The sequence below is a fragment of the Gadus chalcogrammus genome, chromosome 22, assembly GCF_026213295.1.
Source record: "Gadus chalcogrammus isolate NIFS_2021 chromosome 22, NIFS_Gcha_1.0, whole genome shotgun sequence".
Lineage (NCBI taxonomy): Eukaryota > Metazoa > Chordata > Actinopteri > Gadiformes > Gadidae > Gadus > Gadus chalcogrammus.
The window spans coordinates 6,289,862-6,307,567 of NC_079433.1; the positions used below are offsets into that span (position 1 = coordinate 6,289,862).

The 17,706-nt window shown below is 49.4% G+C and overlaps 1 protein-coding gene across 1 annotated transcript; it reads left to right on the forward strand.

The window, feature by feature from the left end:
* Window positions 1–9,581: 9,581 nt before the first annotated feature.
* LOC130376228 (zinc finger protein 516-like) lies at window positions 9,582–15,088 on the forward strand. Its single transcript, XM_056583448.1, has 4 exons — window positions 9,582–11,115; window positions 11,836–13,365; window positions 13,876–13,940; window positions 15,038–15,088. Exons 1-4 carry the CDS (start codon window positions 9,582–9,584, stop codon window positions 15,086–15,088), a joined length of 3,180 nt encoding a protein of 1,059 aa, XP_056439423.1.
* The last annotated feature ends 2,618 nt before the right edge of the window (window positions 15,089–17,706 follow it).

A 17,706-nucleotide genomic window follows, 5' to 3' on the forward strand; every position in this document is an offset into this window, starting at 1 on the left:
ACACACACACACACACACACACACACACACACACACACTAGAACAATGTCGCTTGACGCTCGTGGTGGAGGAACGCCAAGGCCACTACAACCACGCGCTACAGAGTTGGCTGGTATTGACACCGGTCGCCTGATACAATCAGCCCAATTTCCTCCAGTTTTCTCCCCGCTTATTGTGTGATTTAGCACAAAGACGGGGCTCTCCGTCCGCATTGTCAACGTGTGGTGGCAAACTAGTGGTAGTTAGCGGCGGGACACACAAGGCTGCCATTGTACAGGATCAGCAGTGGATTACCAGAATTCCTTTTCTCTCTCTCTCTCTCTCTCTCTCTCTCTCTCTCTCTCTCTCTCTCTCTCTCTCTCTCTCTCTCTCTCTCTCTCTCTCTCTCTCTCTCTCTCTCTCTCTCTCTCTCTCTCTCTCTCTCTCTCTCTCTCTCTCTCTCTCCGACGAGAACTGCCTCCCTCTCAGTATTTCTGTCTGGCTCTAACATCATGACTTTGGCTTTTCCCCGGGTTCAATGTTTGTTTGAAACATACACAAACAAAAACATCCCAAGTGCCAACACGCCTGCGTAGCAATACATTAAGGATGCCATGATGTGTTGCGCCCAGGGTTGTTTCATTTAAATGTTTATTACGTTCAAGGCCTTGCCTATATCCTACTTAATTACTAGATTATTATGACTGAAAAGAAACATCCTTTTCTACAGCCATGGGGTGGACATGATTAGTTAAGAGAGTCCAATTGGGTTTATTACATTTCTTTATTGGGTAAAGAAGAATGAATCGAATTCAAACCATCACCCACCTTCACAAAACACACACACACACACACACACACACACACACACACACACACACACTCACACACTTAGATGGAGACATGCACCCTTGCACATCACTACAACTTGCCCCTATACATACATCCCCCCCCCCAGCCAACATGTGGGGAGAGGTAATCCCAGCTATTAGGGTAATCTCCCTAGCAGGACGATCAATAGGCAGCGTGTGTGTGTGTGTTTTTGTGTACGTGCGCGATAGCCAGACCAGCATAGTTGTTGTTAGGTTGGGATGTGGCGAGGCCATATTTTAGCTGAAGAAAATTAAGTATTTATTCGTTGAAGATTAGGTCAGGAGGGAAAGAGGGGGCAGAGAGAAAGAGACACAGACAGAGAGAGAGAGAGATTAGGGGTCTGTGTAGTGCAGCATTTTTCTTATTTGGATTCAGTCTTCCCTGCGAATGTAGAGTTTAAGTGTGCATGTCTTATATTATAGTTATCGATGGTAAGAGAGGAACAGGAAAAACACAGATAGGTTTTGGCATACGAATGATTTTCACATCAATTGTTCACTACATAATTGTTTTAAAGACATAAAGACGAAGAAATATGGAAGCACACCTCAGGTTCTCAGTACTAGAGATCAGATTCAATACTCGGGTGGGGTTTAACAAATACATACCTGGATCAGCTTTTCATATCATATTTATTCAAGATACTTTTTCCAACCCAAACCATTTTTAAAGTTGTTTTTTTTGAGCTGTCAGAACGATGACAATTCCAGCACATGCTAGACTACATCATCATAATATAAGCCTTTTAATTACAAATATTGTACACTACACATTCATAGCTGGCTGACAAATACAGTAATACAGGGTTTTTATGGGCCAAAGTAAAGTAGATCAATATGTAACATTTTAAAATAAAAATAGTTGGTGTAGTGATAAATGGTATCAAATCATCCCTTTAATGTAATTCATTAAATGACCTAGGAGATGAGCAAAATATGCAAAGCAGTCTCAGAACAAAACTGTGTCAGCATGTGGTGATGATGTTATTAACACTCACAGGGTTCATGTGCATGCGATGCATAAGGCACGAAAGACCACTCCATTCCAGCAGGTTAGCATGCTGCTACGCTAGCTAGTCTTCTGATGTAACAGCTGTTGGCGTAATACCCTTAACAGTTCGATGTCAGTGCTATATGTTGGACCCAAGAAAGACAGCCCAGAGTGTAAATATAGTTCACTTGAAAACCAGAGACAATTATGTAAAATTACATTTTTATTGTCTTCCTTTTAGACAATGTTTGTCAATGACAAACAGAACAGTTTTCCTTTGTGCATGGTGTCTTTGATACAGCACATCCTGGCACAATAATGCAATTGTAATGTAACCCCATCCCTTCTACCGTTAGAAAAAAACATCTGTTCTAAATTCCTAAAAGAAAAGAAACGTTTACCCCTGGTGCAGGTGCATGACAAAAGAACTGGAAAAAAGGGCTCTGTGTTTACGTTGTGTCAGATAGTGACTCGAAAGAACACACACACACACACACACACACACACACACACACACACACCCCAATGCATGTACACACACACACACACACTCTCACACACACACACACACACACACAAAGACATGCACACACACACACACACACACACACACACACACACACACACACACACACACACACACACACACACACACACACACACATACACACATACACACACACCCCAATGCATGTACACAACCACAACTGGCCTATCCCTTTGATTCTCCAGAGTGTGTGTGAGTAGATACCGGACCACAAGAAAATGCATGGTGTTAGGAGGAGTTTGTGGTGGTGGAGGAGGAGAAGCTGGTAGTGGTAGTGGGGAGGAGGAGGTGTCCAGATGGAAGATGGGAGGAGGGATGAGTAAGGCGTCCACACCGCCAGACCCCTTCTGCTCGGGCCCCCTCCCGAGACCGCAAGGACACAACGAGATTGGACGGGCCTGGGAGAATCAGATTACAGCTACTCCCATTCTCATCCAATGGGGCGTCTGCGTAAAAGATGCAGCACCCATAGGAAACCTAATCCAGGACCCTGCTGCCAGCTGTCATTCTTTTGCTGGCTGTGGGGCGCAATGGGCTAAGCTCGTATCACCTTACGCTTTCTCAGTGCCTTTACCTTAAACATGACAGGATATGGGAAATTGACGCCTAGTGTCTGCCACCACCGCCACCACAACCGCCCCCAACTAGCAGGAACAGCATGTGGTCCTTTTCATTCAGGTTATTACGCAGTGTGTCGTGATGTAAGACATCCGATCTGAGCCCATTGATTTGAGAATATACGCACGATGGCGCACGGATTGCTTCCCCCTCTGAAAAACGTTGGCCATGATGCTTTACTTTGAGCAAGGGATAATGATTGGGGGGGGGGGGGTGTTATGCAGGTGACTCTGTCGCCAGGGTGATCTGCGTTCTCTTTGGTGGTTTAAGTTCTAATGTGGGAATGGGTATTATCGAATTTTGTCCAAACCACACAGGGAGTGGTGACATCAGTGGTGACTACAGATGTAGGATGTGTGAAAAGGGATCTAAAGATGTGCTCTTTTTTTATGGCCCTGTATATAATCAGTCTTTATGTAAGGAATATATAATTACAGCACTGCGTTTATATAGAACTACATGCTGCATAGGAGAGCGAGGGATGGGGAGGGAGAGGGAGCTAGAGGGGAAGAGAGAGAGAGGGAGGTAGGGGGAGATAGAGGGGGAGAGAGGGAGGGAGAGGGAGAGAGATGCCTAGAGAGAAAGCATACGGAGGTATACAGCACAATGTGACAAGAGATGGAGAGGAAAAAAAGAGACGGAGGACCAGATTTGGAAGGGGAGAGAGAGAGAGAGAGAGAGAGAGAGAGAGAGAGAGAGAGAGAGAGAGAGAGAGAGAGAGAGAGAGAGAGAGAGAGAGAGAGAGAGAGAGAGAGAGAGAGAGAGAGAGAGAGAGAGAGAGAGAGAGAGAGAGAGAGAGAGAGAGAGAGAGAGAGCCTGACCTTACCATGATAATCTAAGCCCTGTTGAGAGAGCTTTTTTTAGAGAGCAAGTTAATGCCAGCAGATTACGCTTCAGTGCCTACCACACTGAAAAGAGCTCTCTCAAAGCAGCCACAATATAGTTAACCATTAAGACCCAGCGCCGCACTGTGGATGTTACCGTGTGAGCATTACGATGATGGCCTCATCAGGATGAGCCTCCCTCGACACTCTGTGATATAAGTCTGTCAAGAGTTTAGTGTCTTATCTTTGACGCAGTGATCTCTTGCTGTCGTTGTGCGCACAATCAGGTGTGTGCATGCGTACCTATGTGTGTGTTTGTGTGCGCGTGCGAGTGTGTTTGTGTGTGTGTGGTTGTGGTCCGGAGTAGCCCCATGCATGTTCAATTGAAAGCATCATTCAACATCGTTCTTCTTCAGACTGTACTGTTCACCCTGCATACATTGAGAGACACTGGTCTCTCTCTCTCTCTCTCTCTCTCTCTCTCTCTCTCTCTCTCTCTCTCTCTCTCTCTCTCTCTCTCTCTCTCTCTCTCTCTCTCTGTCCCTGTAGGCTCTCTTGGCCGCCACTGCTGCGGTGGTGTCTATAATGCACATGTGTGGTAAAAGGCCACTCATTCAGTAGCTCGGCTCCTGCTATGAAGAATAATCCCTGTGTGTGTGTGTGTGTGTGTGTGTGTGTGTGTGTGTGTGTGTGTGTGTGTGTGTGTGTGTGTGTGTGTGTGTGTGTGTGTGTGTGTGTGTGTGTGTGTGTGTGTGTGTGTGTGTGTGTTGTGTAACCGGACGGAGAGTTGTGCAAAGAGGGTGGGGGGGAAGGGCACAGATATGCACAAGTTGGTGCGTGTGTGTGTGTGTGTGTGGGTCTGTGTGTGTGTGTGCGTCTGTGTGTCTGTGTGTGGGTGTGTGGGTGCGCGTGGCTGCTGAGCCCATGGCCGTCTAATCTCTTAGGCACATTAGGAGTGTTTGCCCCAAATACTGCGTCTATTTTACAGTTTCTCAAATTGCATGGAGTGCGGGGAAAGATATGTTGATTGTTTTTATTTTTGTGTCACCCTGATAGCGGTTCTGATGTGATAGGGGGCAGACTAACGGCGTGTTGTCGTTACTCGCTTAACCTTGATGGCCACCCGATAAGCAAATTCATGATTATAATCTGTGGATCTTCTTGGGTTTAATGCCCCAATAACCTTTAGGAGTCATGGTGAATCCCATTGAAATGGCAGCTCTTGTAATGGGCAGACAAGTGTGTCGCCGTCTACTTCACTCTTTGCATTTGTGGCATTTGTCAAATACTTTGAAACCGATTTATGGTAACAGACCATCCTTTCTACGACACAATCTCATTCTACTCCATTCTAACTGAGCGACGTTGGCCCGCCATCTTGTTTTAAGGATACTAAAGATCTGTCCTTTCTCACTCAGTCGCTATCATTAGTCTCCACACAAGCAAACTGTCAGCACAACTACACCATAACAACCATTGATGGGGCTACAGAGTCTGCTAACGTCTATTGTCCCCTTCAAAGCTCCAGTCGGTAACATAATCTACTGGAATATCAAGATCTCCCACCAGGAACAGAAAACAAATATCAAGCTGCTGCTCAGGCCCTGACTGTTTAAGAGCCTGATGCTGTTTTGACGTTGAGCAGAATATACACTCAAACGGATGATTACATTGAATATTTACTGAAACAGTGGCTGGCTATTATAGACAGACACTGGCATTTTTTATGTGGTACTCTCCATTTCACATAGATGATATTTCCGTATCCAATACAACCTCTGCAACAAGTCATCTTAATAATACCCCAATGCGACGAGGAAGAAAAGGGAAATAGATGAAATAACGGAGGAATGAGCAAGCCTGGCTGGAGGGATACTGCTGGTGGTGTAGTGTCCATATTGTGGTGCTGGTACAAGACACAGGTTGACTGCAGGAATCAGTAGACAGGAGGAGAGAGGGTAACTGGCCGGGGTTTGAAACACTGGCAGGAGGACAGTGGCGTGCTGTGGACAGTCTGGGGTTCGCTGGCAGAGGAATGGTGCTTGTTGTTGGGGGACAGTTGGATGACTTCAGCGCACACACACACACACACACACACACACACACACACACACACACACACACACACACACACACACACACACACACACACACACACACACACACACACACATGCATGTGTGTGCACACATGCACAGACATATGTGGCAGGAAAGACATGGAAATAGCGACACACATACAGGCGCTGGCATACATACACACGCACACACACACACACAAGCACAAATACACACCCGACACACACATTCATGCACACACACAAACAAATGTATTTGGTAGAAAAAGACCGCACATGGGTAGAGCCACATGCAGGCACACACAGAACCACATGCATGCACACACAGATACACACACACAAACACACACAATATCATCTCTTTTGCTTATTTCTTGTGGTGCAGTGCAGGGGTTGTTTGGACAAAATCATGCCTCAGTTTTTATTACAAGCATGTGCTATGAAGTATGAACACACACACACACACACACACACAAACATATATGTAAACACACAGACACACAGTCATACACAGCCTTCACACACACACACACACACACACACACACACACACACACACACACACACACACACACACACACACACACACACACACACACACACACACACGCGCGCAGGCAAGCAAGTCCTGTGACCATAGGGAGTTTGTGCTGAGCTGGTTGGGATGTCAAGTTGAATCAGGGCGACCACAGCTGACTGGACACGGCCATTCACCCGCCAAAGAAAGGAGGTCGGGGGGAAATAGAGTGGGTGGGTGTGGTGGGTGGAGTATGTGTGTGTGTGTGTGTGGCGGGGGGGGAGAGAGACGACTCTAAAAGACAAGACTAAGCCTGCACCCCCCACACCCCCTTCCCTCCCCCGGCCTCAGCAACACGTTGCTGCTGTAGGCTGTCCTCCCGGCAGACCCCCCCCCCCCCCCCCCCCCCCCGTCTCCCAAATGAAGGGCGTGATTCTGTGTCGTTGACCCCGTTCCACAGGGGTTGAGGGGCATGCACAGGTGGGAGAGAGTCACACAGGGTCGGTGAATGAGAAGCAGACCAACATGAGTTGGTTATTGTAGTCTATTGTAAATTCTTGAAATCCCCTGTTTTATTCTTCTCCGCCTTTGTGCCCATGTTATAATACCGTAATTTCCCTTCGGGGGAGAACAAAGCTCCATTTAATGATATTGTCATAGTTTTTATTACAATAATTGTGTTGCTGTGTGTTTTTCAAACGATATGGGCTGCACACAGTCCCTCTTGCTAGCTAAAGCGTGCGGTTCGCCCTTCCAGGATGCACCCGATGTTGTAGAGAGAGAGACAGCTTCACTCCCGTGCCCCAGTTACTCCCATCTGTTGCCCCTGGCGATCACTTCATCCCCATTGTGTCGACTCATTACGCGCGCCTTAACCACAACCCCTTAATTGCCACCTTCCAGTTTCGCTCAGTGCTCAGGGAAAGAAAATCCCCCACGGACAGACATGTGGGGGCCACACTGCCCCCTCGTGCACGCGGTCACGTGCACGTGGCCTGTGCGTGCAGCACGAGCGCTAATCTGATGGCGTCGGCCCACCAAACACCTGCCACCTCCGAGAGGAGAGGGGGGAAGAAAAGTTCAAAAAAAAAAAACAGAACTCCTCCCCTTTCTGCGAGGGATGCACCTACTTTAATCTCCGTTGATGAATGTGCTGTTTGGAGCACATGGGCGTGTGGCTGTGTGCGGCGAAACACACGCACAACATACAGCAAAATAAACATGCTTTTCTTTACAACATTAATAGGAAGGAAGGATGGGAACATTGAGGTTACTCCTTCCTCCTAAATCCTCCTATCCTTCACGGCTCCACTGAGAAGATTTCCCAGGTCATTGGATCTCATTGTTGGACCCTCAGCGAACAAGAGAGTTGTCCCCCTTTTGTCTCTCTGCCTCTTTTTTCATCGCCCAGACGTGTAATTATTCCAAGACAGTGACGAGCAGGGCCCGAACCCCTCCGCCATGACAATAAGTAGGCGGGGACCCCCTGGCGTGGGCTGGGGGGGCTAGACATGAAGCAATGTGACAGACCTGGTGTGGCACACACAATGGCCCCGGCCATCTCCCCATGGCAGGGCATGGAGGAGTACGCTCTGTCCCCCATGACATCGCTCTCTTCCGCGCACACAGCACTCGCTGCTCTGCTATCGCCATTGGTCTTGTCGAGGAGTCCCACGGCACCCACGCAGTTGTTTTTCCCACTCCCATGTGATGGGTGTTAGTAATACGCAGGGCGAAATGTACGCCTGCCATCAGCCAATGGTGGATAGATTTAATCATAGAAAATAATCAACATATTAAAGAAATTGCTTGGCCAGTATTGCAGTATTGAAGTACTGCCTCGTCTTGCAATATTGTAGTTGCTTTCCACTCGGTGAGGTGAAGACAAAACGTACCCTTGGAATATAGTCATATTTGCATCGGCAGTACTAGTGTTTAGGTGGTGATGAAACATGGGTGTGTTTGTATGAAGAATGCTTCCCTGCGTTCCGGACCCTCTCATGATGACCGTGTGTGACCCTAAAGTGCTTCAGAAGCATTCCGTTCATCTTCATTCACCGTGAAGGAAATGGTCTCGATGTACTGGTGAGATGTGTTCACCTTTTGTACCTTGCACTCACAAAGTGACTCCAGCATAGAGACAACGGTATGTGTGTGATGTCCGTTTGTGTGGGAGTATTGTGTGTGTGCATGTACACGTGCGTTTGTGTGTGTGCGCCTGTGTTTCCTTGTGTGTGTGTGGGTCTGTTCCTGTGTGTGTGTATGTTCGTATTTGTGTGTGTGTGTGAATTGGAAGTTTGTTGATGGATTATTGATCGCAAATTAGAGTACAAGTCCTGAGGGGCCATCGTGGTTGGTCAGGAATGAATACATCTCTTCATGCCTCACCTCACACACCCAATTTAGGCACAGGAAACCAAGGGCACACACACACACACACACACTGTGGAGACACACTCAGCCACGCTCTAATGCATACAGACATTGTTGCGTATAGAAGCTCAGACAATGGCCGTCCCTGAGCCTGTCTAATGCAAATGGGCCCTCTATGGGATGTCTTCCACTCTCAAAGGGCTTCCCTTTCTCTGCCATCTTAGGCAACTTCACATCTCGTATGCGAGCCAGGAGAAATATGTATTGTGATTCGTACTCGTGGGGGTGGGGGGGGGGGGGGGGGGGGGGCTGTGCTGTTTGGAAACATGCTAGAGGCCAGGATACCCAGTGGGGAACAATGGTGGAAAAGATGTTAAAGATGCAACATATTCAATTGTTGCACATTGGATAAATGCTTAACATTGGGATTTGGTTTAAACTTAACTAAACTGAGATTATATTCAGTTGACGACATCAGCATTTGGTCAAACATCTTTCTCCAATTGGAAGTAATTCACTTAATAAAATAAATATTTTATTATTTTAATTGTCTTTTTCTTTCCTTGTAGGTTTTCATTTCCAAAAAGTTTGCAACAAAAATATCAAAACAAGATAAAAAAACAGGATGGATTCGGAAGAATTACCTTTCAACCTCCGCTTTTATTCTTGACCAACAGAATTTAAAAACAACACACAAAGACACACACCTGAATACAGATCTAGGGTCACGAAAAAAAGAAAAACTACCCAGGATTTCTCTGCTGGCCTCCAACCCGCAGCGCCATGGACCCCGAGCAGAAGGACAGCAGCTCACCAAAGGACAGCGAGTCCCCGAACGACAGAGCATCGCCCAAAGATTCGCCGGTCGACGCCGATAGCGAGCCAGCGGTGGACGTTGCCGTGGCGGTGGACGTTGCCGTGGCGGCGGAGGACGAGGAGCCGTCCGCCCACGTGTGCGGCGTCTGCGGCCGCAGCTTCCCCCTCCTCAGCTCGCTCTCGCAGCACATGAGGAGACACACCCGCGAGAAGCCCTACGAGTGCCCGTACTGCGAGCACCGGACGGCCCAGAAGGGCAGCCTGAAGGCCCACGTCAGGAGCCACAAGCTGGGCCTGCTCGGCCGCAGCCCGGGGCCCGAGGGGGGCGCCACCACGGAGGGGGCCCCCGGGTGCGGCGAGGACGCCAGCGCCAGCGCCGGCGAGGTCGCCGACAGCTCCTCGGAGAAGGAGCACGGCGGCGTCGAGGGCGGGGCCACGAAGAAGAAGAAGGTTCCCAAGAGGAAGGCGAGGCGGGACGACGCGGACGCGGCCGGCGAGGAGGAGTCGTCGGGCAGCAGCGGCGGCGGCGGCGGCGCCAACGCGCCCGAGGAGGCGGCGGAGGAGGAGGGCGCCGGGGTCGGGCCCTTCCCGTGCAGCGTGTGCAGCCAGGTGTTCCCCCGGGCGGCGCTGCTCAAGGCCCACGCCAAGAAGCACAAGGGCGCCCAGGACCACGGCTGCCGGATCTGCGGGCGGCGTTTCCGCCAGGCCTGGTTCCTCCAGAGCCACATGCGCATCCACCGCGCGACCAAGGCCCCGCTGAAGGGCGGCGGCGACGGGGGCACGCAGCCGGCCACCGTCAACGGGGCGCACCGGGACCCCGCCGTGCTGGCCAACGAGGAGTGCCTCTACGAGCTCTGCGCCGGCTGCGGCAACTTCTTCTACGACCGCCGGAGCCTGCAGGCCCACGAGAAGCTCCACAAGCCGGGCCACGGCCGCGGCCAGGCCCAGACCCCCCCCCAGCAGCAGCAGCCGGACACACCCGTGGACCCGGAGGCGGTTGCGTCCAAGGAGGACTTCCTGAAGAGCCTGAACCTCCGCTGCGTCCGGTCCGAGGAGCCGGCGGCGGAGGACAAGGAGCCGGCGGGGAGGATTATGGAGCTGGACCCCATATGCAGCTACCAGGCCTGGCAGATAGCCACCAAGGGCCGGCTGGTGGAGGTGACGGAGAGGGGCCTGGGCTGGGAGGAGCGGCTGGCGGACGCGGAGGTGGCGTACAACCGGGAGAAGGGCGAGTACGTGGCGCTGAAGGTGGACAAGAAGAGGAAGCAGGGCGACGCGCCCGCCGCACCCTTGAAGAAGAAGAAGGCCGGAGGGAGCCAGGAGCACCCGGCCATCAACGCCTTGAGCGGGAGCAACGGGGGTCACCACGGACAGACGGACCACACCCTGTTCAACGGCCTGGGCCACGCCTTTTATGTGGCGCTGCAGAAGAAGAAGCTGAAGGAAGAGGCCCAGGTTTCGGCCAAACAGAACAACAGCATCAGGAATCAAGGTCAGAAAGGTAAGATGTGTAAATCGCCTCCACTCTAATTCTTAATCCAATCTGTCTGTAGGGGATTATTGTTATGCAATGTTTTGTGATTAGACTAGACTATATTGGAACCAGGTTTGGATTTGTAGGTCAAGCTTGGGTTCATTGGTTTTGGCGCAACCGTGCTTCTCCTGAAACTGGGACTTTTAGTGTTCTTGGAAGGGTTGAGTTAGGGTGGTTCTATTGCTTCTGGGAACACATTGATGTTTTAATTCTACATGTTCTTAAAGGACAGAAATACATTTTATTACACCTGTTATCAGGGATGCACATGCTGTGCTTCTAGGGAGAGGGACCGATGGCGGCAGTAGGTCTGCTGTGACTGAGCAGTCATGCCTTTTACTGAATGTACTTTATGCCATAACCTGCTCTTATCGGCCCAAAGCCAAAACCACGCATTTGGCAACAGATCAAAACCTCTGTAAACATTGCTTTCATTTTGTATTCATTCTATTAATTAATATATTAATGAATTAATCACTTTTTTTTATTTTTTTTTTATTATTATTATTATGTGTAATTATTTTTAATCGCACCCTTTGTAAAGCAGGATAAATGGTTTTGTTTGGTAAAAATGTGGAGCATTGTGTGTAACAGACCAAACACGATGCAGGTTAGAGGGGTCTGTGCCCTAGGTCTATGCTAGTGGTCAACCTCATTGTTTCTTTGCGGTTCTTGTCCCACCTCCAGATAAGAAGCCCTTGTTCTGCGAGCACTGTGACTTCCACGCGGTGGACGCCAGCAGCCTCAGGTCTCACGTGTGTAAGCCGCGCCCGGACCAGCACAGCGCCCCCAAGGGCCTGGAGGACCACCTCCGACAGAGCGGCTCCAAAGACTCTAAATACATGGACTACCTCAGGAACCGCAGTGCCCTGCTCAGCCAGCCCTACTGGAGCCCCTTCGCCAGCCTGCCCGGCCAGGACTGGACCGAGCTGGCCGTCAAAAAGGAGAAGAGCGAGGCGTCCGAGGGGGCGGCGGGGGAGGGGGGCACCGCCATCAAACCCGTCCCCATCGACGGCGCCAATCTAATCAACCTGTCCTCGCTTCCCGTCCCGGAACCCCCCGCCGCCCCCGCCCCCGCCGCCGCCGCCGCTGCCGCCGACCCAGCGGGGGAGACCGGGGGTCTGGTACGCCACCAGTGCCCGTACTGCGCCCACACCACCAACTACCCGGAGGTGCTGTGGATCCACCAGCGCGTGGCCCACAGGGTGGACGGGGCCAGCTCCGTGGCCCCCCGCTGGGCCCCCTGCCTGGGCGGGTTCAAGGGCTCCAAGGCGGGCGCCGGCGGCCAGTGGAGACGCACCGGGCCCCCGCCTTTCCTGGAGGGCAAGGACTGCCCGGCGCTGCCCGCCCCCAGGACCCAGCGCACGCAGGCCCCGGAGGCCGCCGCCCCCGCCCCCGCCACGGCCAGCACCGCCACCACCGGGAGAGCTTCCGGTAGAACTGCTACGAGTGCCCCCGGTGGCACCGCCAGTAGCACCACTTCCACTAGCTCCGGTGCCCCCGGCTCTGGCAGGCGGTCGACGGGCAAAACTCAGCCGGGCAACCCCACGGCGGTCAAACAGAGAACGGCCCCGGCCCCGTCGAAGGACTCCAGGTCCTCGGACGGATCGCCTTCCTCCGGCAGGAAGATGGCGCTCCTGCCCCCGAAGAAGAAGTCGTCCAGCAGCGAGCGGAGCCAGAAGGGGGAGGAGCCAGGGCGGAGCAAGTCCTCCGCCGCCGCCTCCGCCGCCGCCGCCGCCGCCGCCACAGCACAAGCCGGCTCCTCGTCCGGCAGTAGCGCCTACCCCGCTCACGGCGGCCCGGCCTTCCGGTCCACCGGCAGCCCCAAACACAGGGGCCACCGGGTCTCCGTGGAGGGCCGGCTGCTCCCCCAGGAGGGCCTGGGCTTCATGCTGGCCAGGAACCACGTCCACAGCCCCTCGCCCCATCGCAGCGGCGGAGGACACGCCCCCACGCGCGACGCCATGAACGCCGCCGCGGCCGCGTCAGCGGCGGCCGCTAAAGGTCGCGACCTCTGGTCGGCCATGAACATGTGGGGGTCCCAGCGAGACCGAGCGTACGCGGAGCCCCCGCTGTACGCTCAGGGGAAGAGCGAGGCGCAGCCGGAGACGCCCATGGACATCGATGTGTTGAGCCTGCTGAAGAGCTACAGCCCCCACGACCTGGCGGCGCTGTACCAGCACTGGGGCTTCGTGGACCCCCGGATCGACCCCCAAGGTGAGAGGAGAGGGTTCACTGACCGGGGGCTGCTTCAGAGACAGGGGGACTGAGCTGAGCTGTGTCTAACAGCCACCGCCGCCATTTTGGGAGCATAGGAGCATTTGCATGTTAGTCATTTTGTAGGTTGCAGTAGTTCTTTGGTCATTGTTTAGTACTAAATCATGAGCTGATTTGTCATTAGTGGAAGACAGTTTTGTGTATAAATCTGCCACACTGTTTGTCATGATAGAAGATGCAGAACCAAGTTTTCATCAGCCTGAATTACAGCAAACTTTCCTTGATTTTAGTTTTTTTTACACAATTACACAAGCACCATTGACTGTGTTTGAGTTTGTATGTATTGATATAGTGGTCTGAATATAGACTGTAGCAACCTTTTGTTGTTGTCACGTGGCCCCAAAGGTCCAAGTATGATTATAATGTACCGTTCATAATTTGTGTCGGTTTTTTTGAGGAAATAGGGAAGAAATTATCCGGAATAATAATGATGGTTTCTCTGTTCCACAGCAATGTTACAGCTAAATGGACATTTTGTGAATGAAGTCCACTCTGCCTCTGAAGCTTCCAGACAAGTATGTATACTTTTGTTGTGATTACTGCTTTAGAAGTGATATGTTACATCTGGAATTTCCAACAAAAAACTGTTTTTCCCCGAATCTCATCCTATTAATCCCCTTTTCAAAATTAATTACATCAAAATTGCTTTCCCTCCTTCGTGATTATGTAAATCCACAATCGTGTGTGTTTGCTAGTGTGTATATGTGTGTGTGTGTGTGTGTGTGTATGTCTGAGTTTATGTTTGTGTGTGTGCGTGTGTGTGTGTTTATGTGTGTGTTTATGTGTGTGTGTGTGTGTGTGTGTGTGTGTGTGTGTGTGTGTGTGTGTGTGTGTGTGTGTGTGTGTGTTTATATATGTGTGTAAGTGTGTGTGTGTGTGTGTATGTGTGTGTCCTCCCATGTACTCGCATGTGCGTGTGTCAGCCTCCGCACCCTGGCTGTCTTTCTTTTCTCGCTCTGAGAGTGTCTGACAGGGTTGAGGCGAAGAAGTCAAAGACATAAAAAAAACACACCTCACCAACATGGCCGACTCCTGCCCCCTCGGGGTAAGATTCATCCGACGTCTCCATATGGCCTGTCACCGGCCTGTCAGTCAGGCCTTCCCCCAAAGCTACCTGCAGCCCCGCTCAGCCCCGCTCAGCCCCCCTCTGCAACCTTTCACTCACAGCCCTTCAGGAATGGCAGGAAAACGTTTTCCCAAATACGATCGGGCGACCCTTTTTCTTATCGGCAACACGACGCCCACGATGTGTTAGCAACACCCGACGCACCGTTTCACAGGACGATCTGCAAACCGTTCAGACCCCGAGTGGAGGAGGTGGCGTATGAGTAAGGGGTCCGCAGTCCGCCTCTACGCATCCTCCGCTGAGCCCGAACGTCCTGACCCCTTAGCCGCTCCTTAACAACCTGTATCTGTGTCTTTGTATCTGCAAAGAGGGACAAAGAGAGTCTGCTACATAGCTGGGTAGTAAATAAACACAGTCGATACACAAGGTGCGCTATTCAAAAGGAGACACAGCGAGCCTTCCCGTTGTGGTGGAGGAGTGGCTGGGTGTAGTTCTTCCCTTTTGCATTCTGACCGGTGCTGCTGTGTCTCTTCCTGTCTGTTCCAGGTGAACAGCCACACCACTTCCTCCTCGGGGTCCCTCCAGAAAGGAACGTGAAGACACCCCCCCCCCGGCCCCCCAAAGAAACGACACAAGCAACGACTACCAAACAAGAGGGCCTGCTGCTCGCCCAAGGATATGACAACAGCCACTACCTCTCATGGACTCGGGGGGAGGGAGGGGGGACTCAATCGATGCAAAACAAACTGACGTCTCCCCTTCACTGTTTACGAACAGCCAGCTGATTGACTTGAACCTGGAGGGAGATTTGTACGACGCTTTTTTGACATGTTTTCCGTCGCGCTTGGTAAGTTTTGGAGGCCAAATGGCAGTTGGTTCATTACAGAGCCCGTTGTTTGGTCTTCCCTTTCAGGGAGAAGGACTCAAGGAGTTGTAGTTGTGTAAAGAAGGCCCTTGTGGATTCTATGTGGAGTGGGTGGGCAAAAAGAACTACAATGATGGACTCCCTTTGCAGAAGACTCCCCAGGTGGCTGCGATTAGCCTTGATTGGAAGGCGTGGATGTCCTCCCAAACGGTGTGCGCTTGTTGACGAGACAAATGACGAAACAAAGGTTGGAAGTTTTTGGTAATAATCCATTTTAAACATTAGTGTAAAACGATAGGGTTTGAAAAGATGTACCTGTGAGTTCTAGGCTGCTCTGTGACAATTCTTTGATTGTATATATCAAAACACTTTTCATTCTGAAAGTTATTTGGATGTTTTCAGTTAAATGTGAAATTTTTGTTTGCTTTAGGGTCAGTAAAGGATTGTCGAATGGGTCCAAATCTGTAAAATACAAAGTACAATCAAAACCTTTTTTACTTTATTTATAATTACTAAGACATTGACCTCAGATTAGACATTTGTAGTCTTCAGATCTTATTTGTAGACCAGGAGATTTTGAAATTCAAGATTAATTTAGTTAAATGTGTTTGAATGTTTCCATGTCAGTTGGCTGCACAGCTGGGCAGTTAGGTTAGTGTTGATACAAACCTTTATTGACAAAGCGTCAACACAAACTACCAATGTTAAGTGGTTAGTCATTGACCCAAGGGCTAACTATGCCAACTGAAACCAAAACATGCGTCCTTTGAATGTGTTGCATTCAGACGTCCTAAAGCACTGAATCTGCTCTCTGATTGGTCCAGAGTTGCATAGTTTCAGCACTATGCATTGTGAGGCCAGTCATGGGAAAGGCTTGGCTTCTATCCTTCTGAAATATTTATCAAAAAAATGTTTTTACCGCACGTAACATTTATCAGCAACGACACAAAGTTCTGTTCTCCATATTAACAAGACTATTGGGTATTTTATTTTATCATAACACTTTGCATATCCCTTATAGACGATTTTGCCATTACGTAACAAAGCCATATGAAGGGATGTTTAATTTTCAAGTATTTTCGAAGGTCGTCCACACAGGATTAGTGTCAGGGTAGTCAAGAGGTTTTAGTGCCTTGCCTAAGGGCACCTATGCAGTGTTTTGGCGTGACTGATGTCATGGCACAATCTGCTGTACATCTTACTCATGGACCTACTGTATCCTGTCAGACCTTCCTGGAGTCTAGCAGTTACCTTACCTTGGTTATGACTGTGCCCTTGAGCCAGTACTCAAACGATGGGACAGTGGAACATAGTTTAGTGAAATAGCTAAATACCGACTTCAAATTCATAGCTGATTTGCTCATGGGCTTCAGACATACACCTCTCTGCTAGAGTTCATGACGGCTAATAAAACATTAAACTACAGCCATAACTGATTCCAAATCGTACCAATGCTGTTACATGTGTCAGATGTATGTTATGGTAGAACATAAAGGTCACGTGGCAAGACTTTGTTTGTTTAAACCGCGGGTTACGTCATTTTGATTCCCTTTTTTAAATTGTAAATAATTGGTGGCAACCGAAGTATTTGCACTATTTTAACATTGGTTCTGCGATGTAGCAATGTGATCCTATCATCACTTGACGACGACCCTAGAAAGGTTCCCAAATATTAAGCAATATCCACTGATGTGGCATTTATTAATAGGAATATATCTGCAGGTAAAATCGAATTTGTTGACTTTGTAAACCACTAGTTTTTGACTTGTTGATTTTCTTTTAGATTTCAGTTATATTTGTTTTATATGTATTTTGTTTGCAGATGTGCTTATTTGTGATTTAGTTTGACTTAAACAATGTTTTATTTACTTTATGACATATTCTGGTGTACCAGTCGTGTTAATGAAATGAAATAAGCCATGAACTGAAGCTTGGATTTTTTTGGAAAAATGCATTATTTATTAATAAAGTATTGGCTTAAGACTGTGTAATTAAAATATTTTGATAAATATGACAAAGGTTTTAACTCATTAACTACTCAGGAAGTTACTCGAATATGTATTTCTGTTTAAAGAATACAAGTAACCAACGTAAGGACAAAGGAGAACAGAGTAAAAAATTGTCAGTTAGATAAATGCAAATTTCATGTAACTTCCACCAGATGGCGAAGCAGCTTCCCTATTGAGAAGAAAATATCAGGCTTGTTCAAATGTCTATAGCACTACAGTACTCTTTCATAGCTTCACTAGTTATCAGAATTCAAAATAGACCCAATAAAATTGTATTTAGTGGATCAATTAATTATGAATCAATGGATTAACTAATCAAACAATTAAAAAGCAGTGTTTTA

What these genes read in the sequence shown, in the direction of transcription:
- LOC130376228 (XM_056583448.1), top strand. Translation starts at nt 9,582, where the DNA reads ATGGACCCCGAGCAGAAGGACAGCAGCTCACCAAAGGACAGCGAGTCC. An exon ending in CAGGAATCAAGGTCAGAAAG is followed by an intron (nt 11,116 to 11,835) that starts GTAAGATGTGTA and finishes TCCCACCTCCAG; the next exon opens with ATAAGAAGCCCTTGTTCTGC. An exon ending in CCTCTGAAGCTTCCAGACAA is followed by an intron (nt 13,941 to 15,037) that starts GTATGTATACTT and finishes TGTCTGTTCCAG; the next exon opens with GTGAACAGCCACACCACTTC.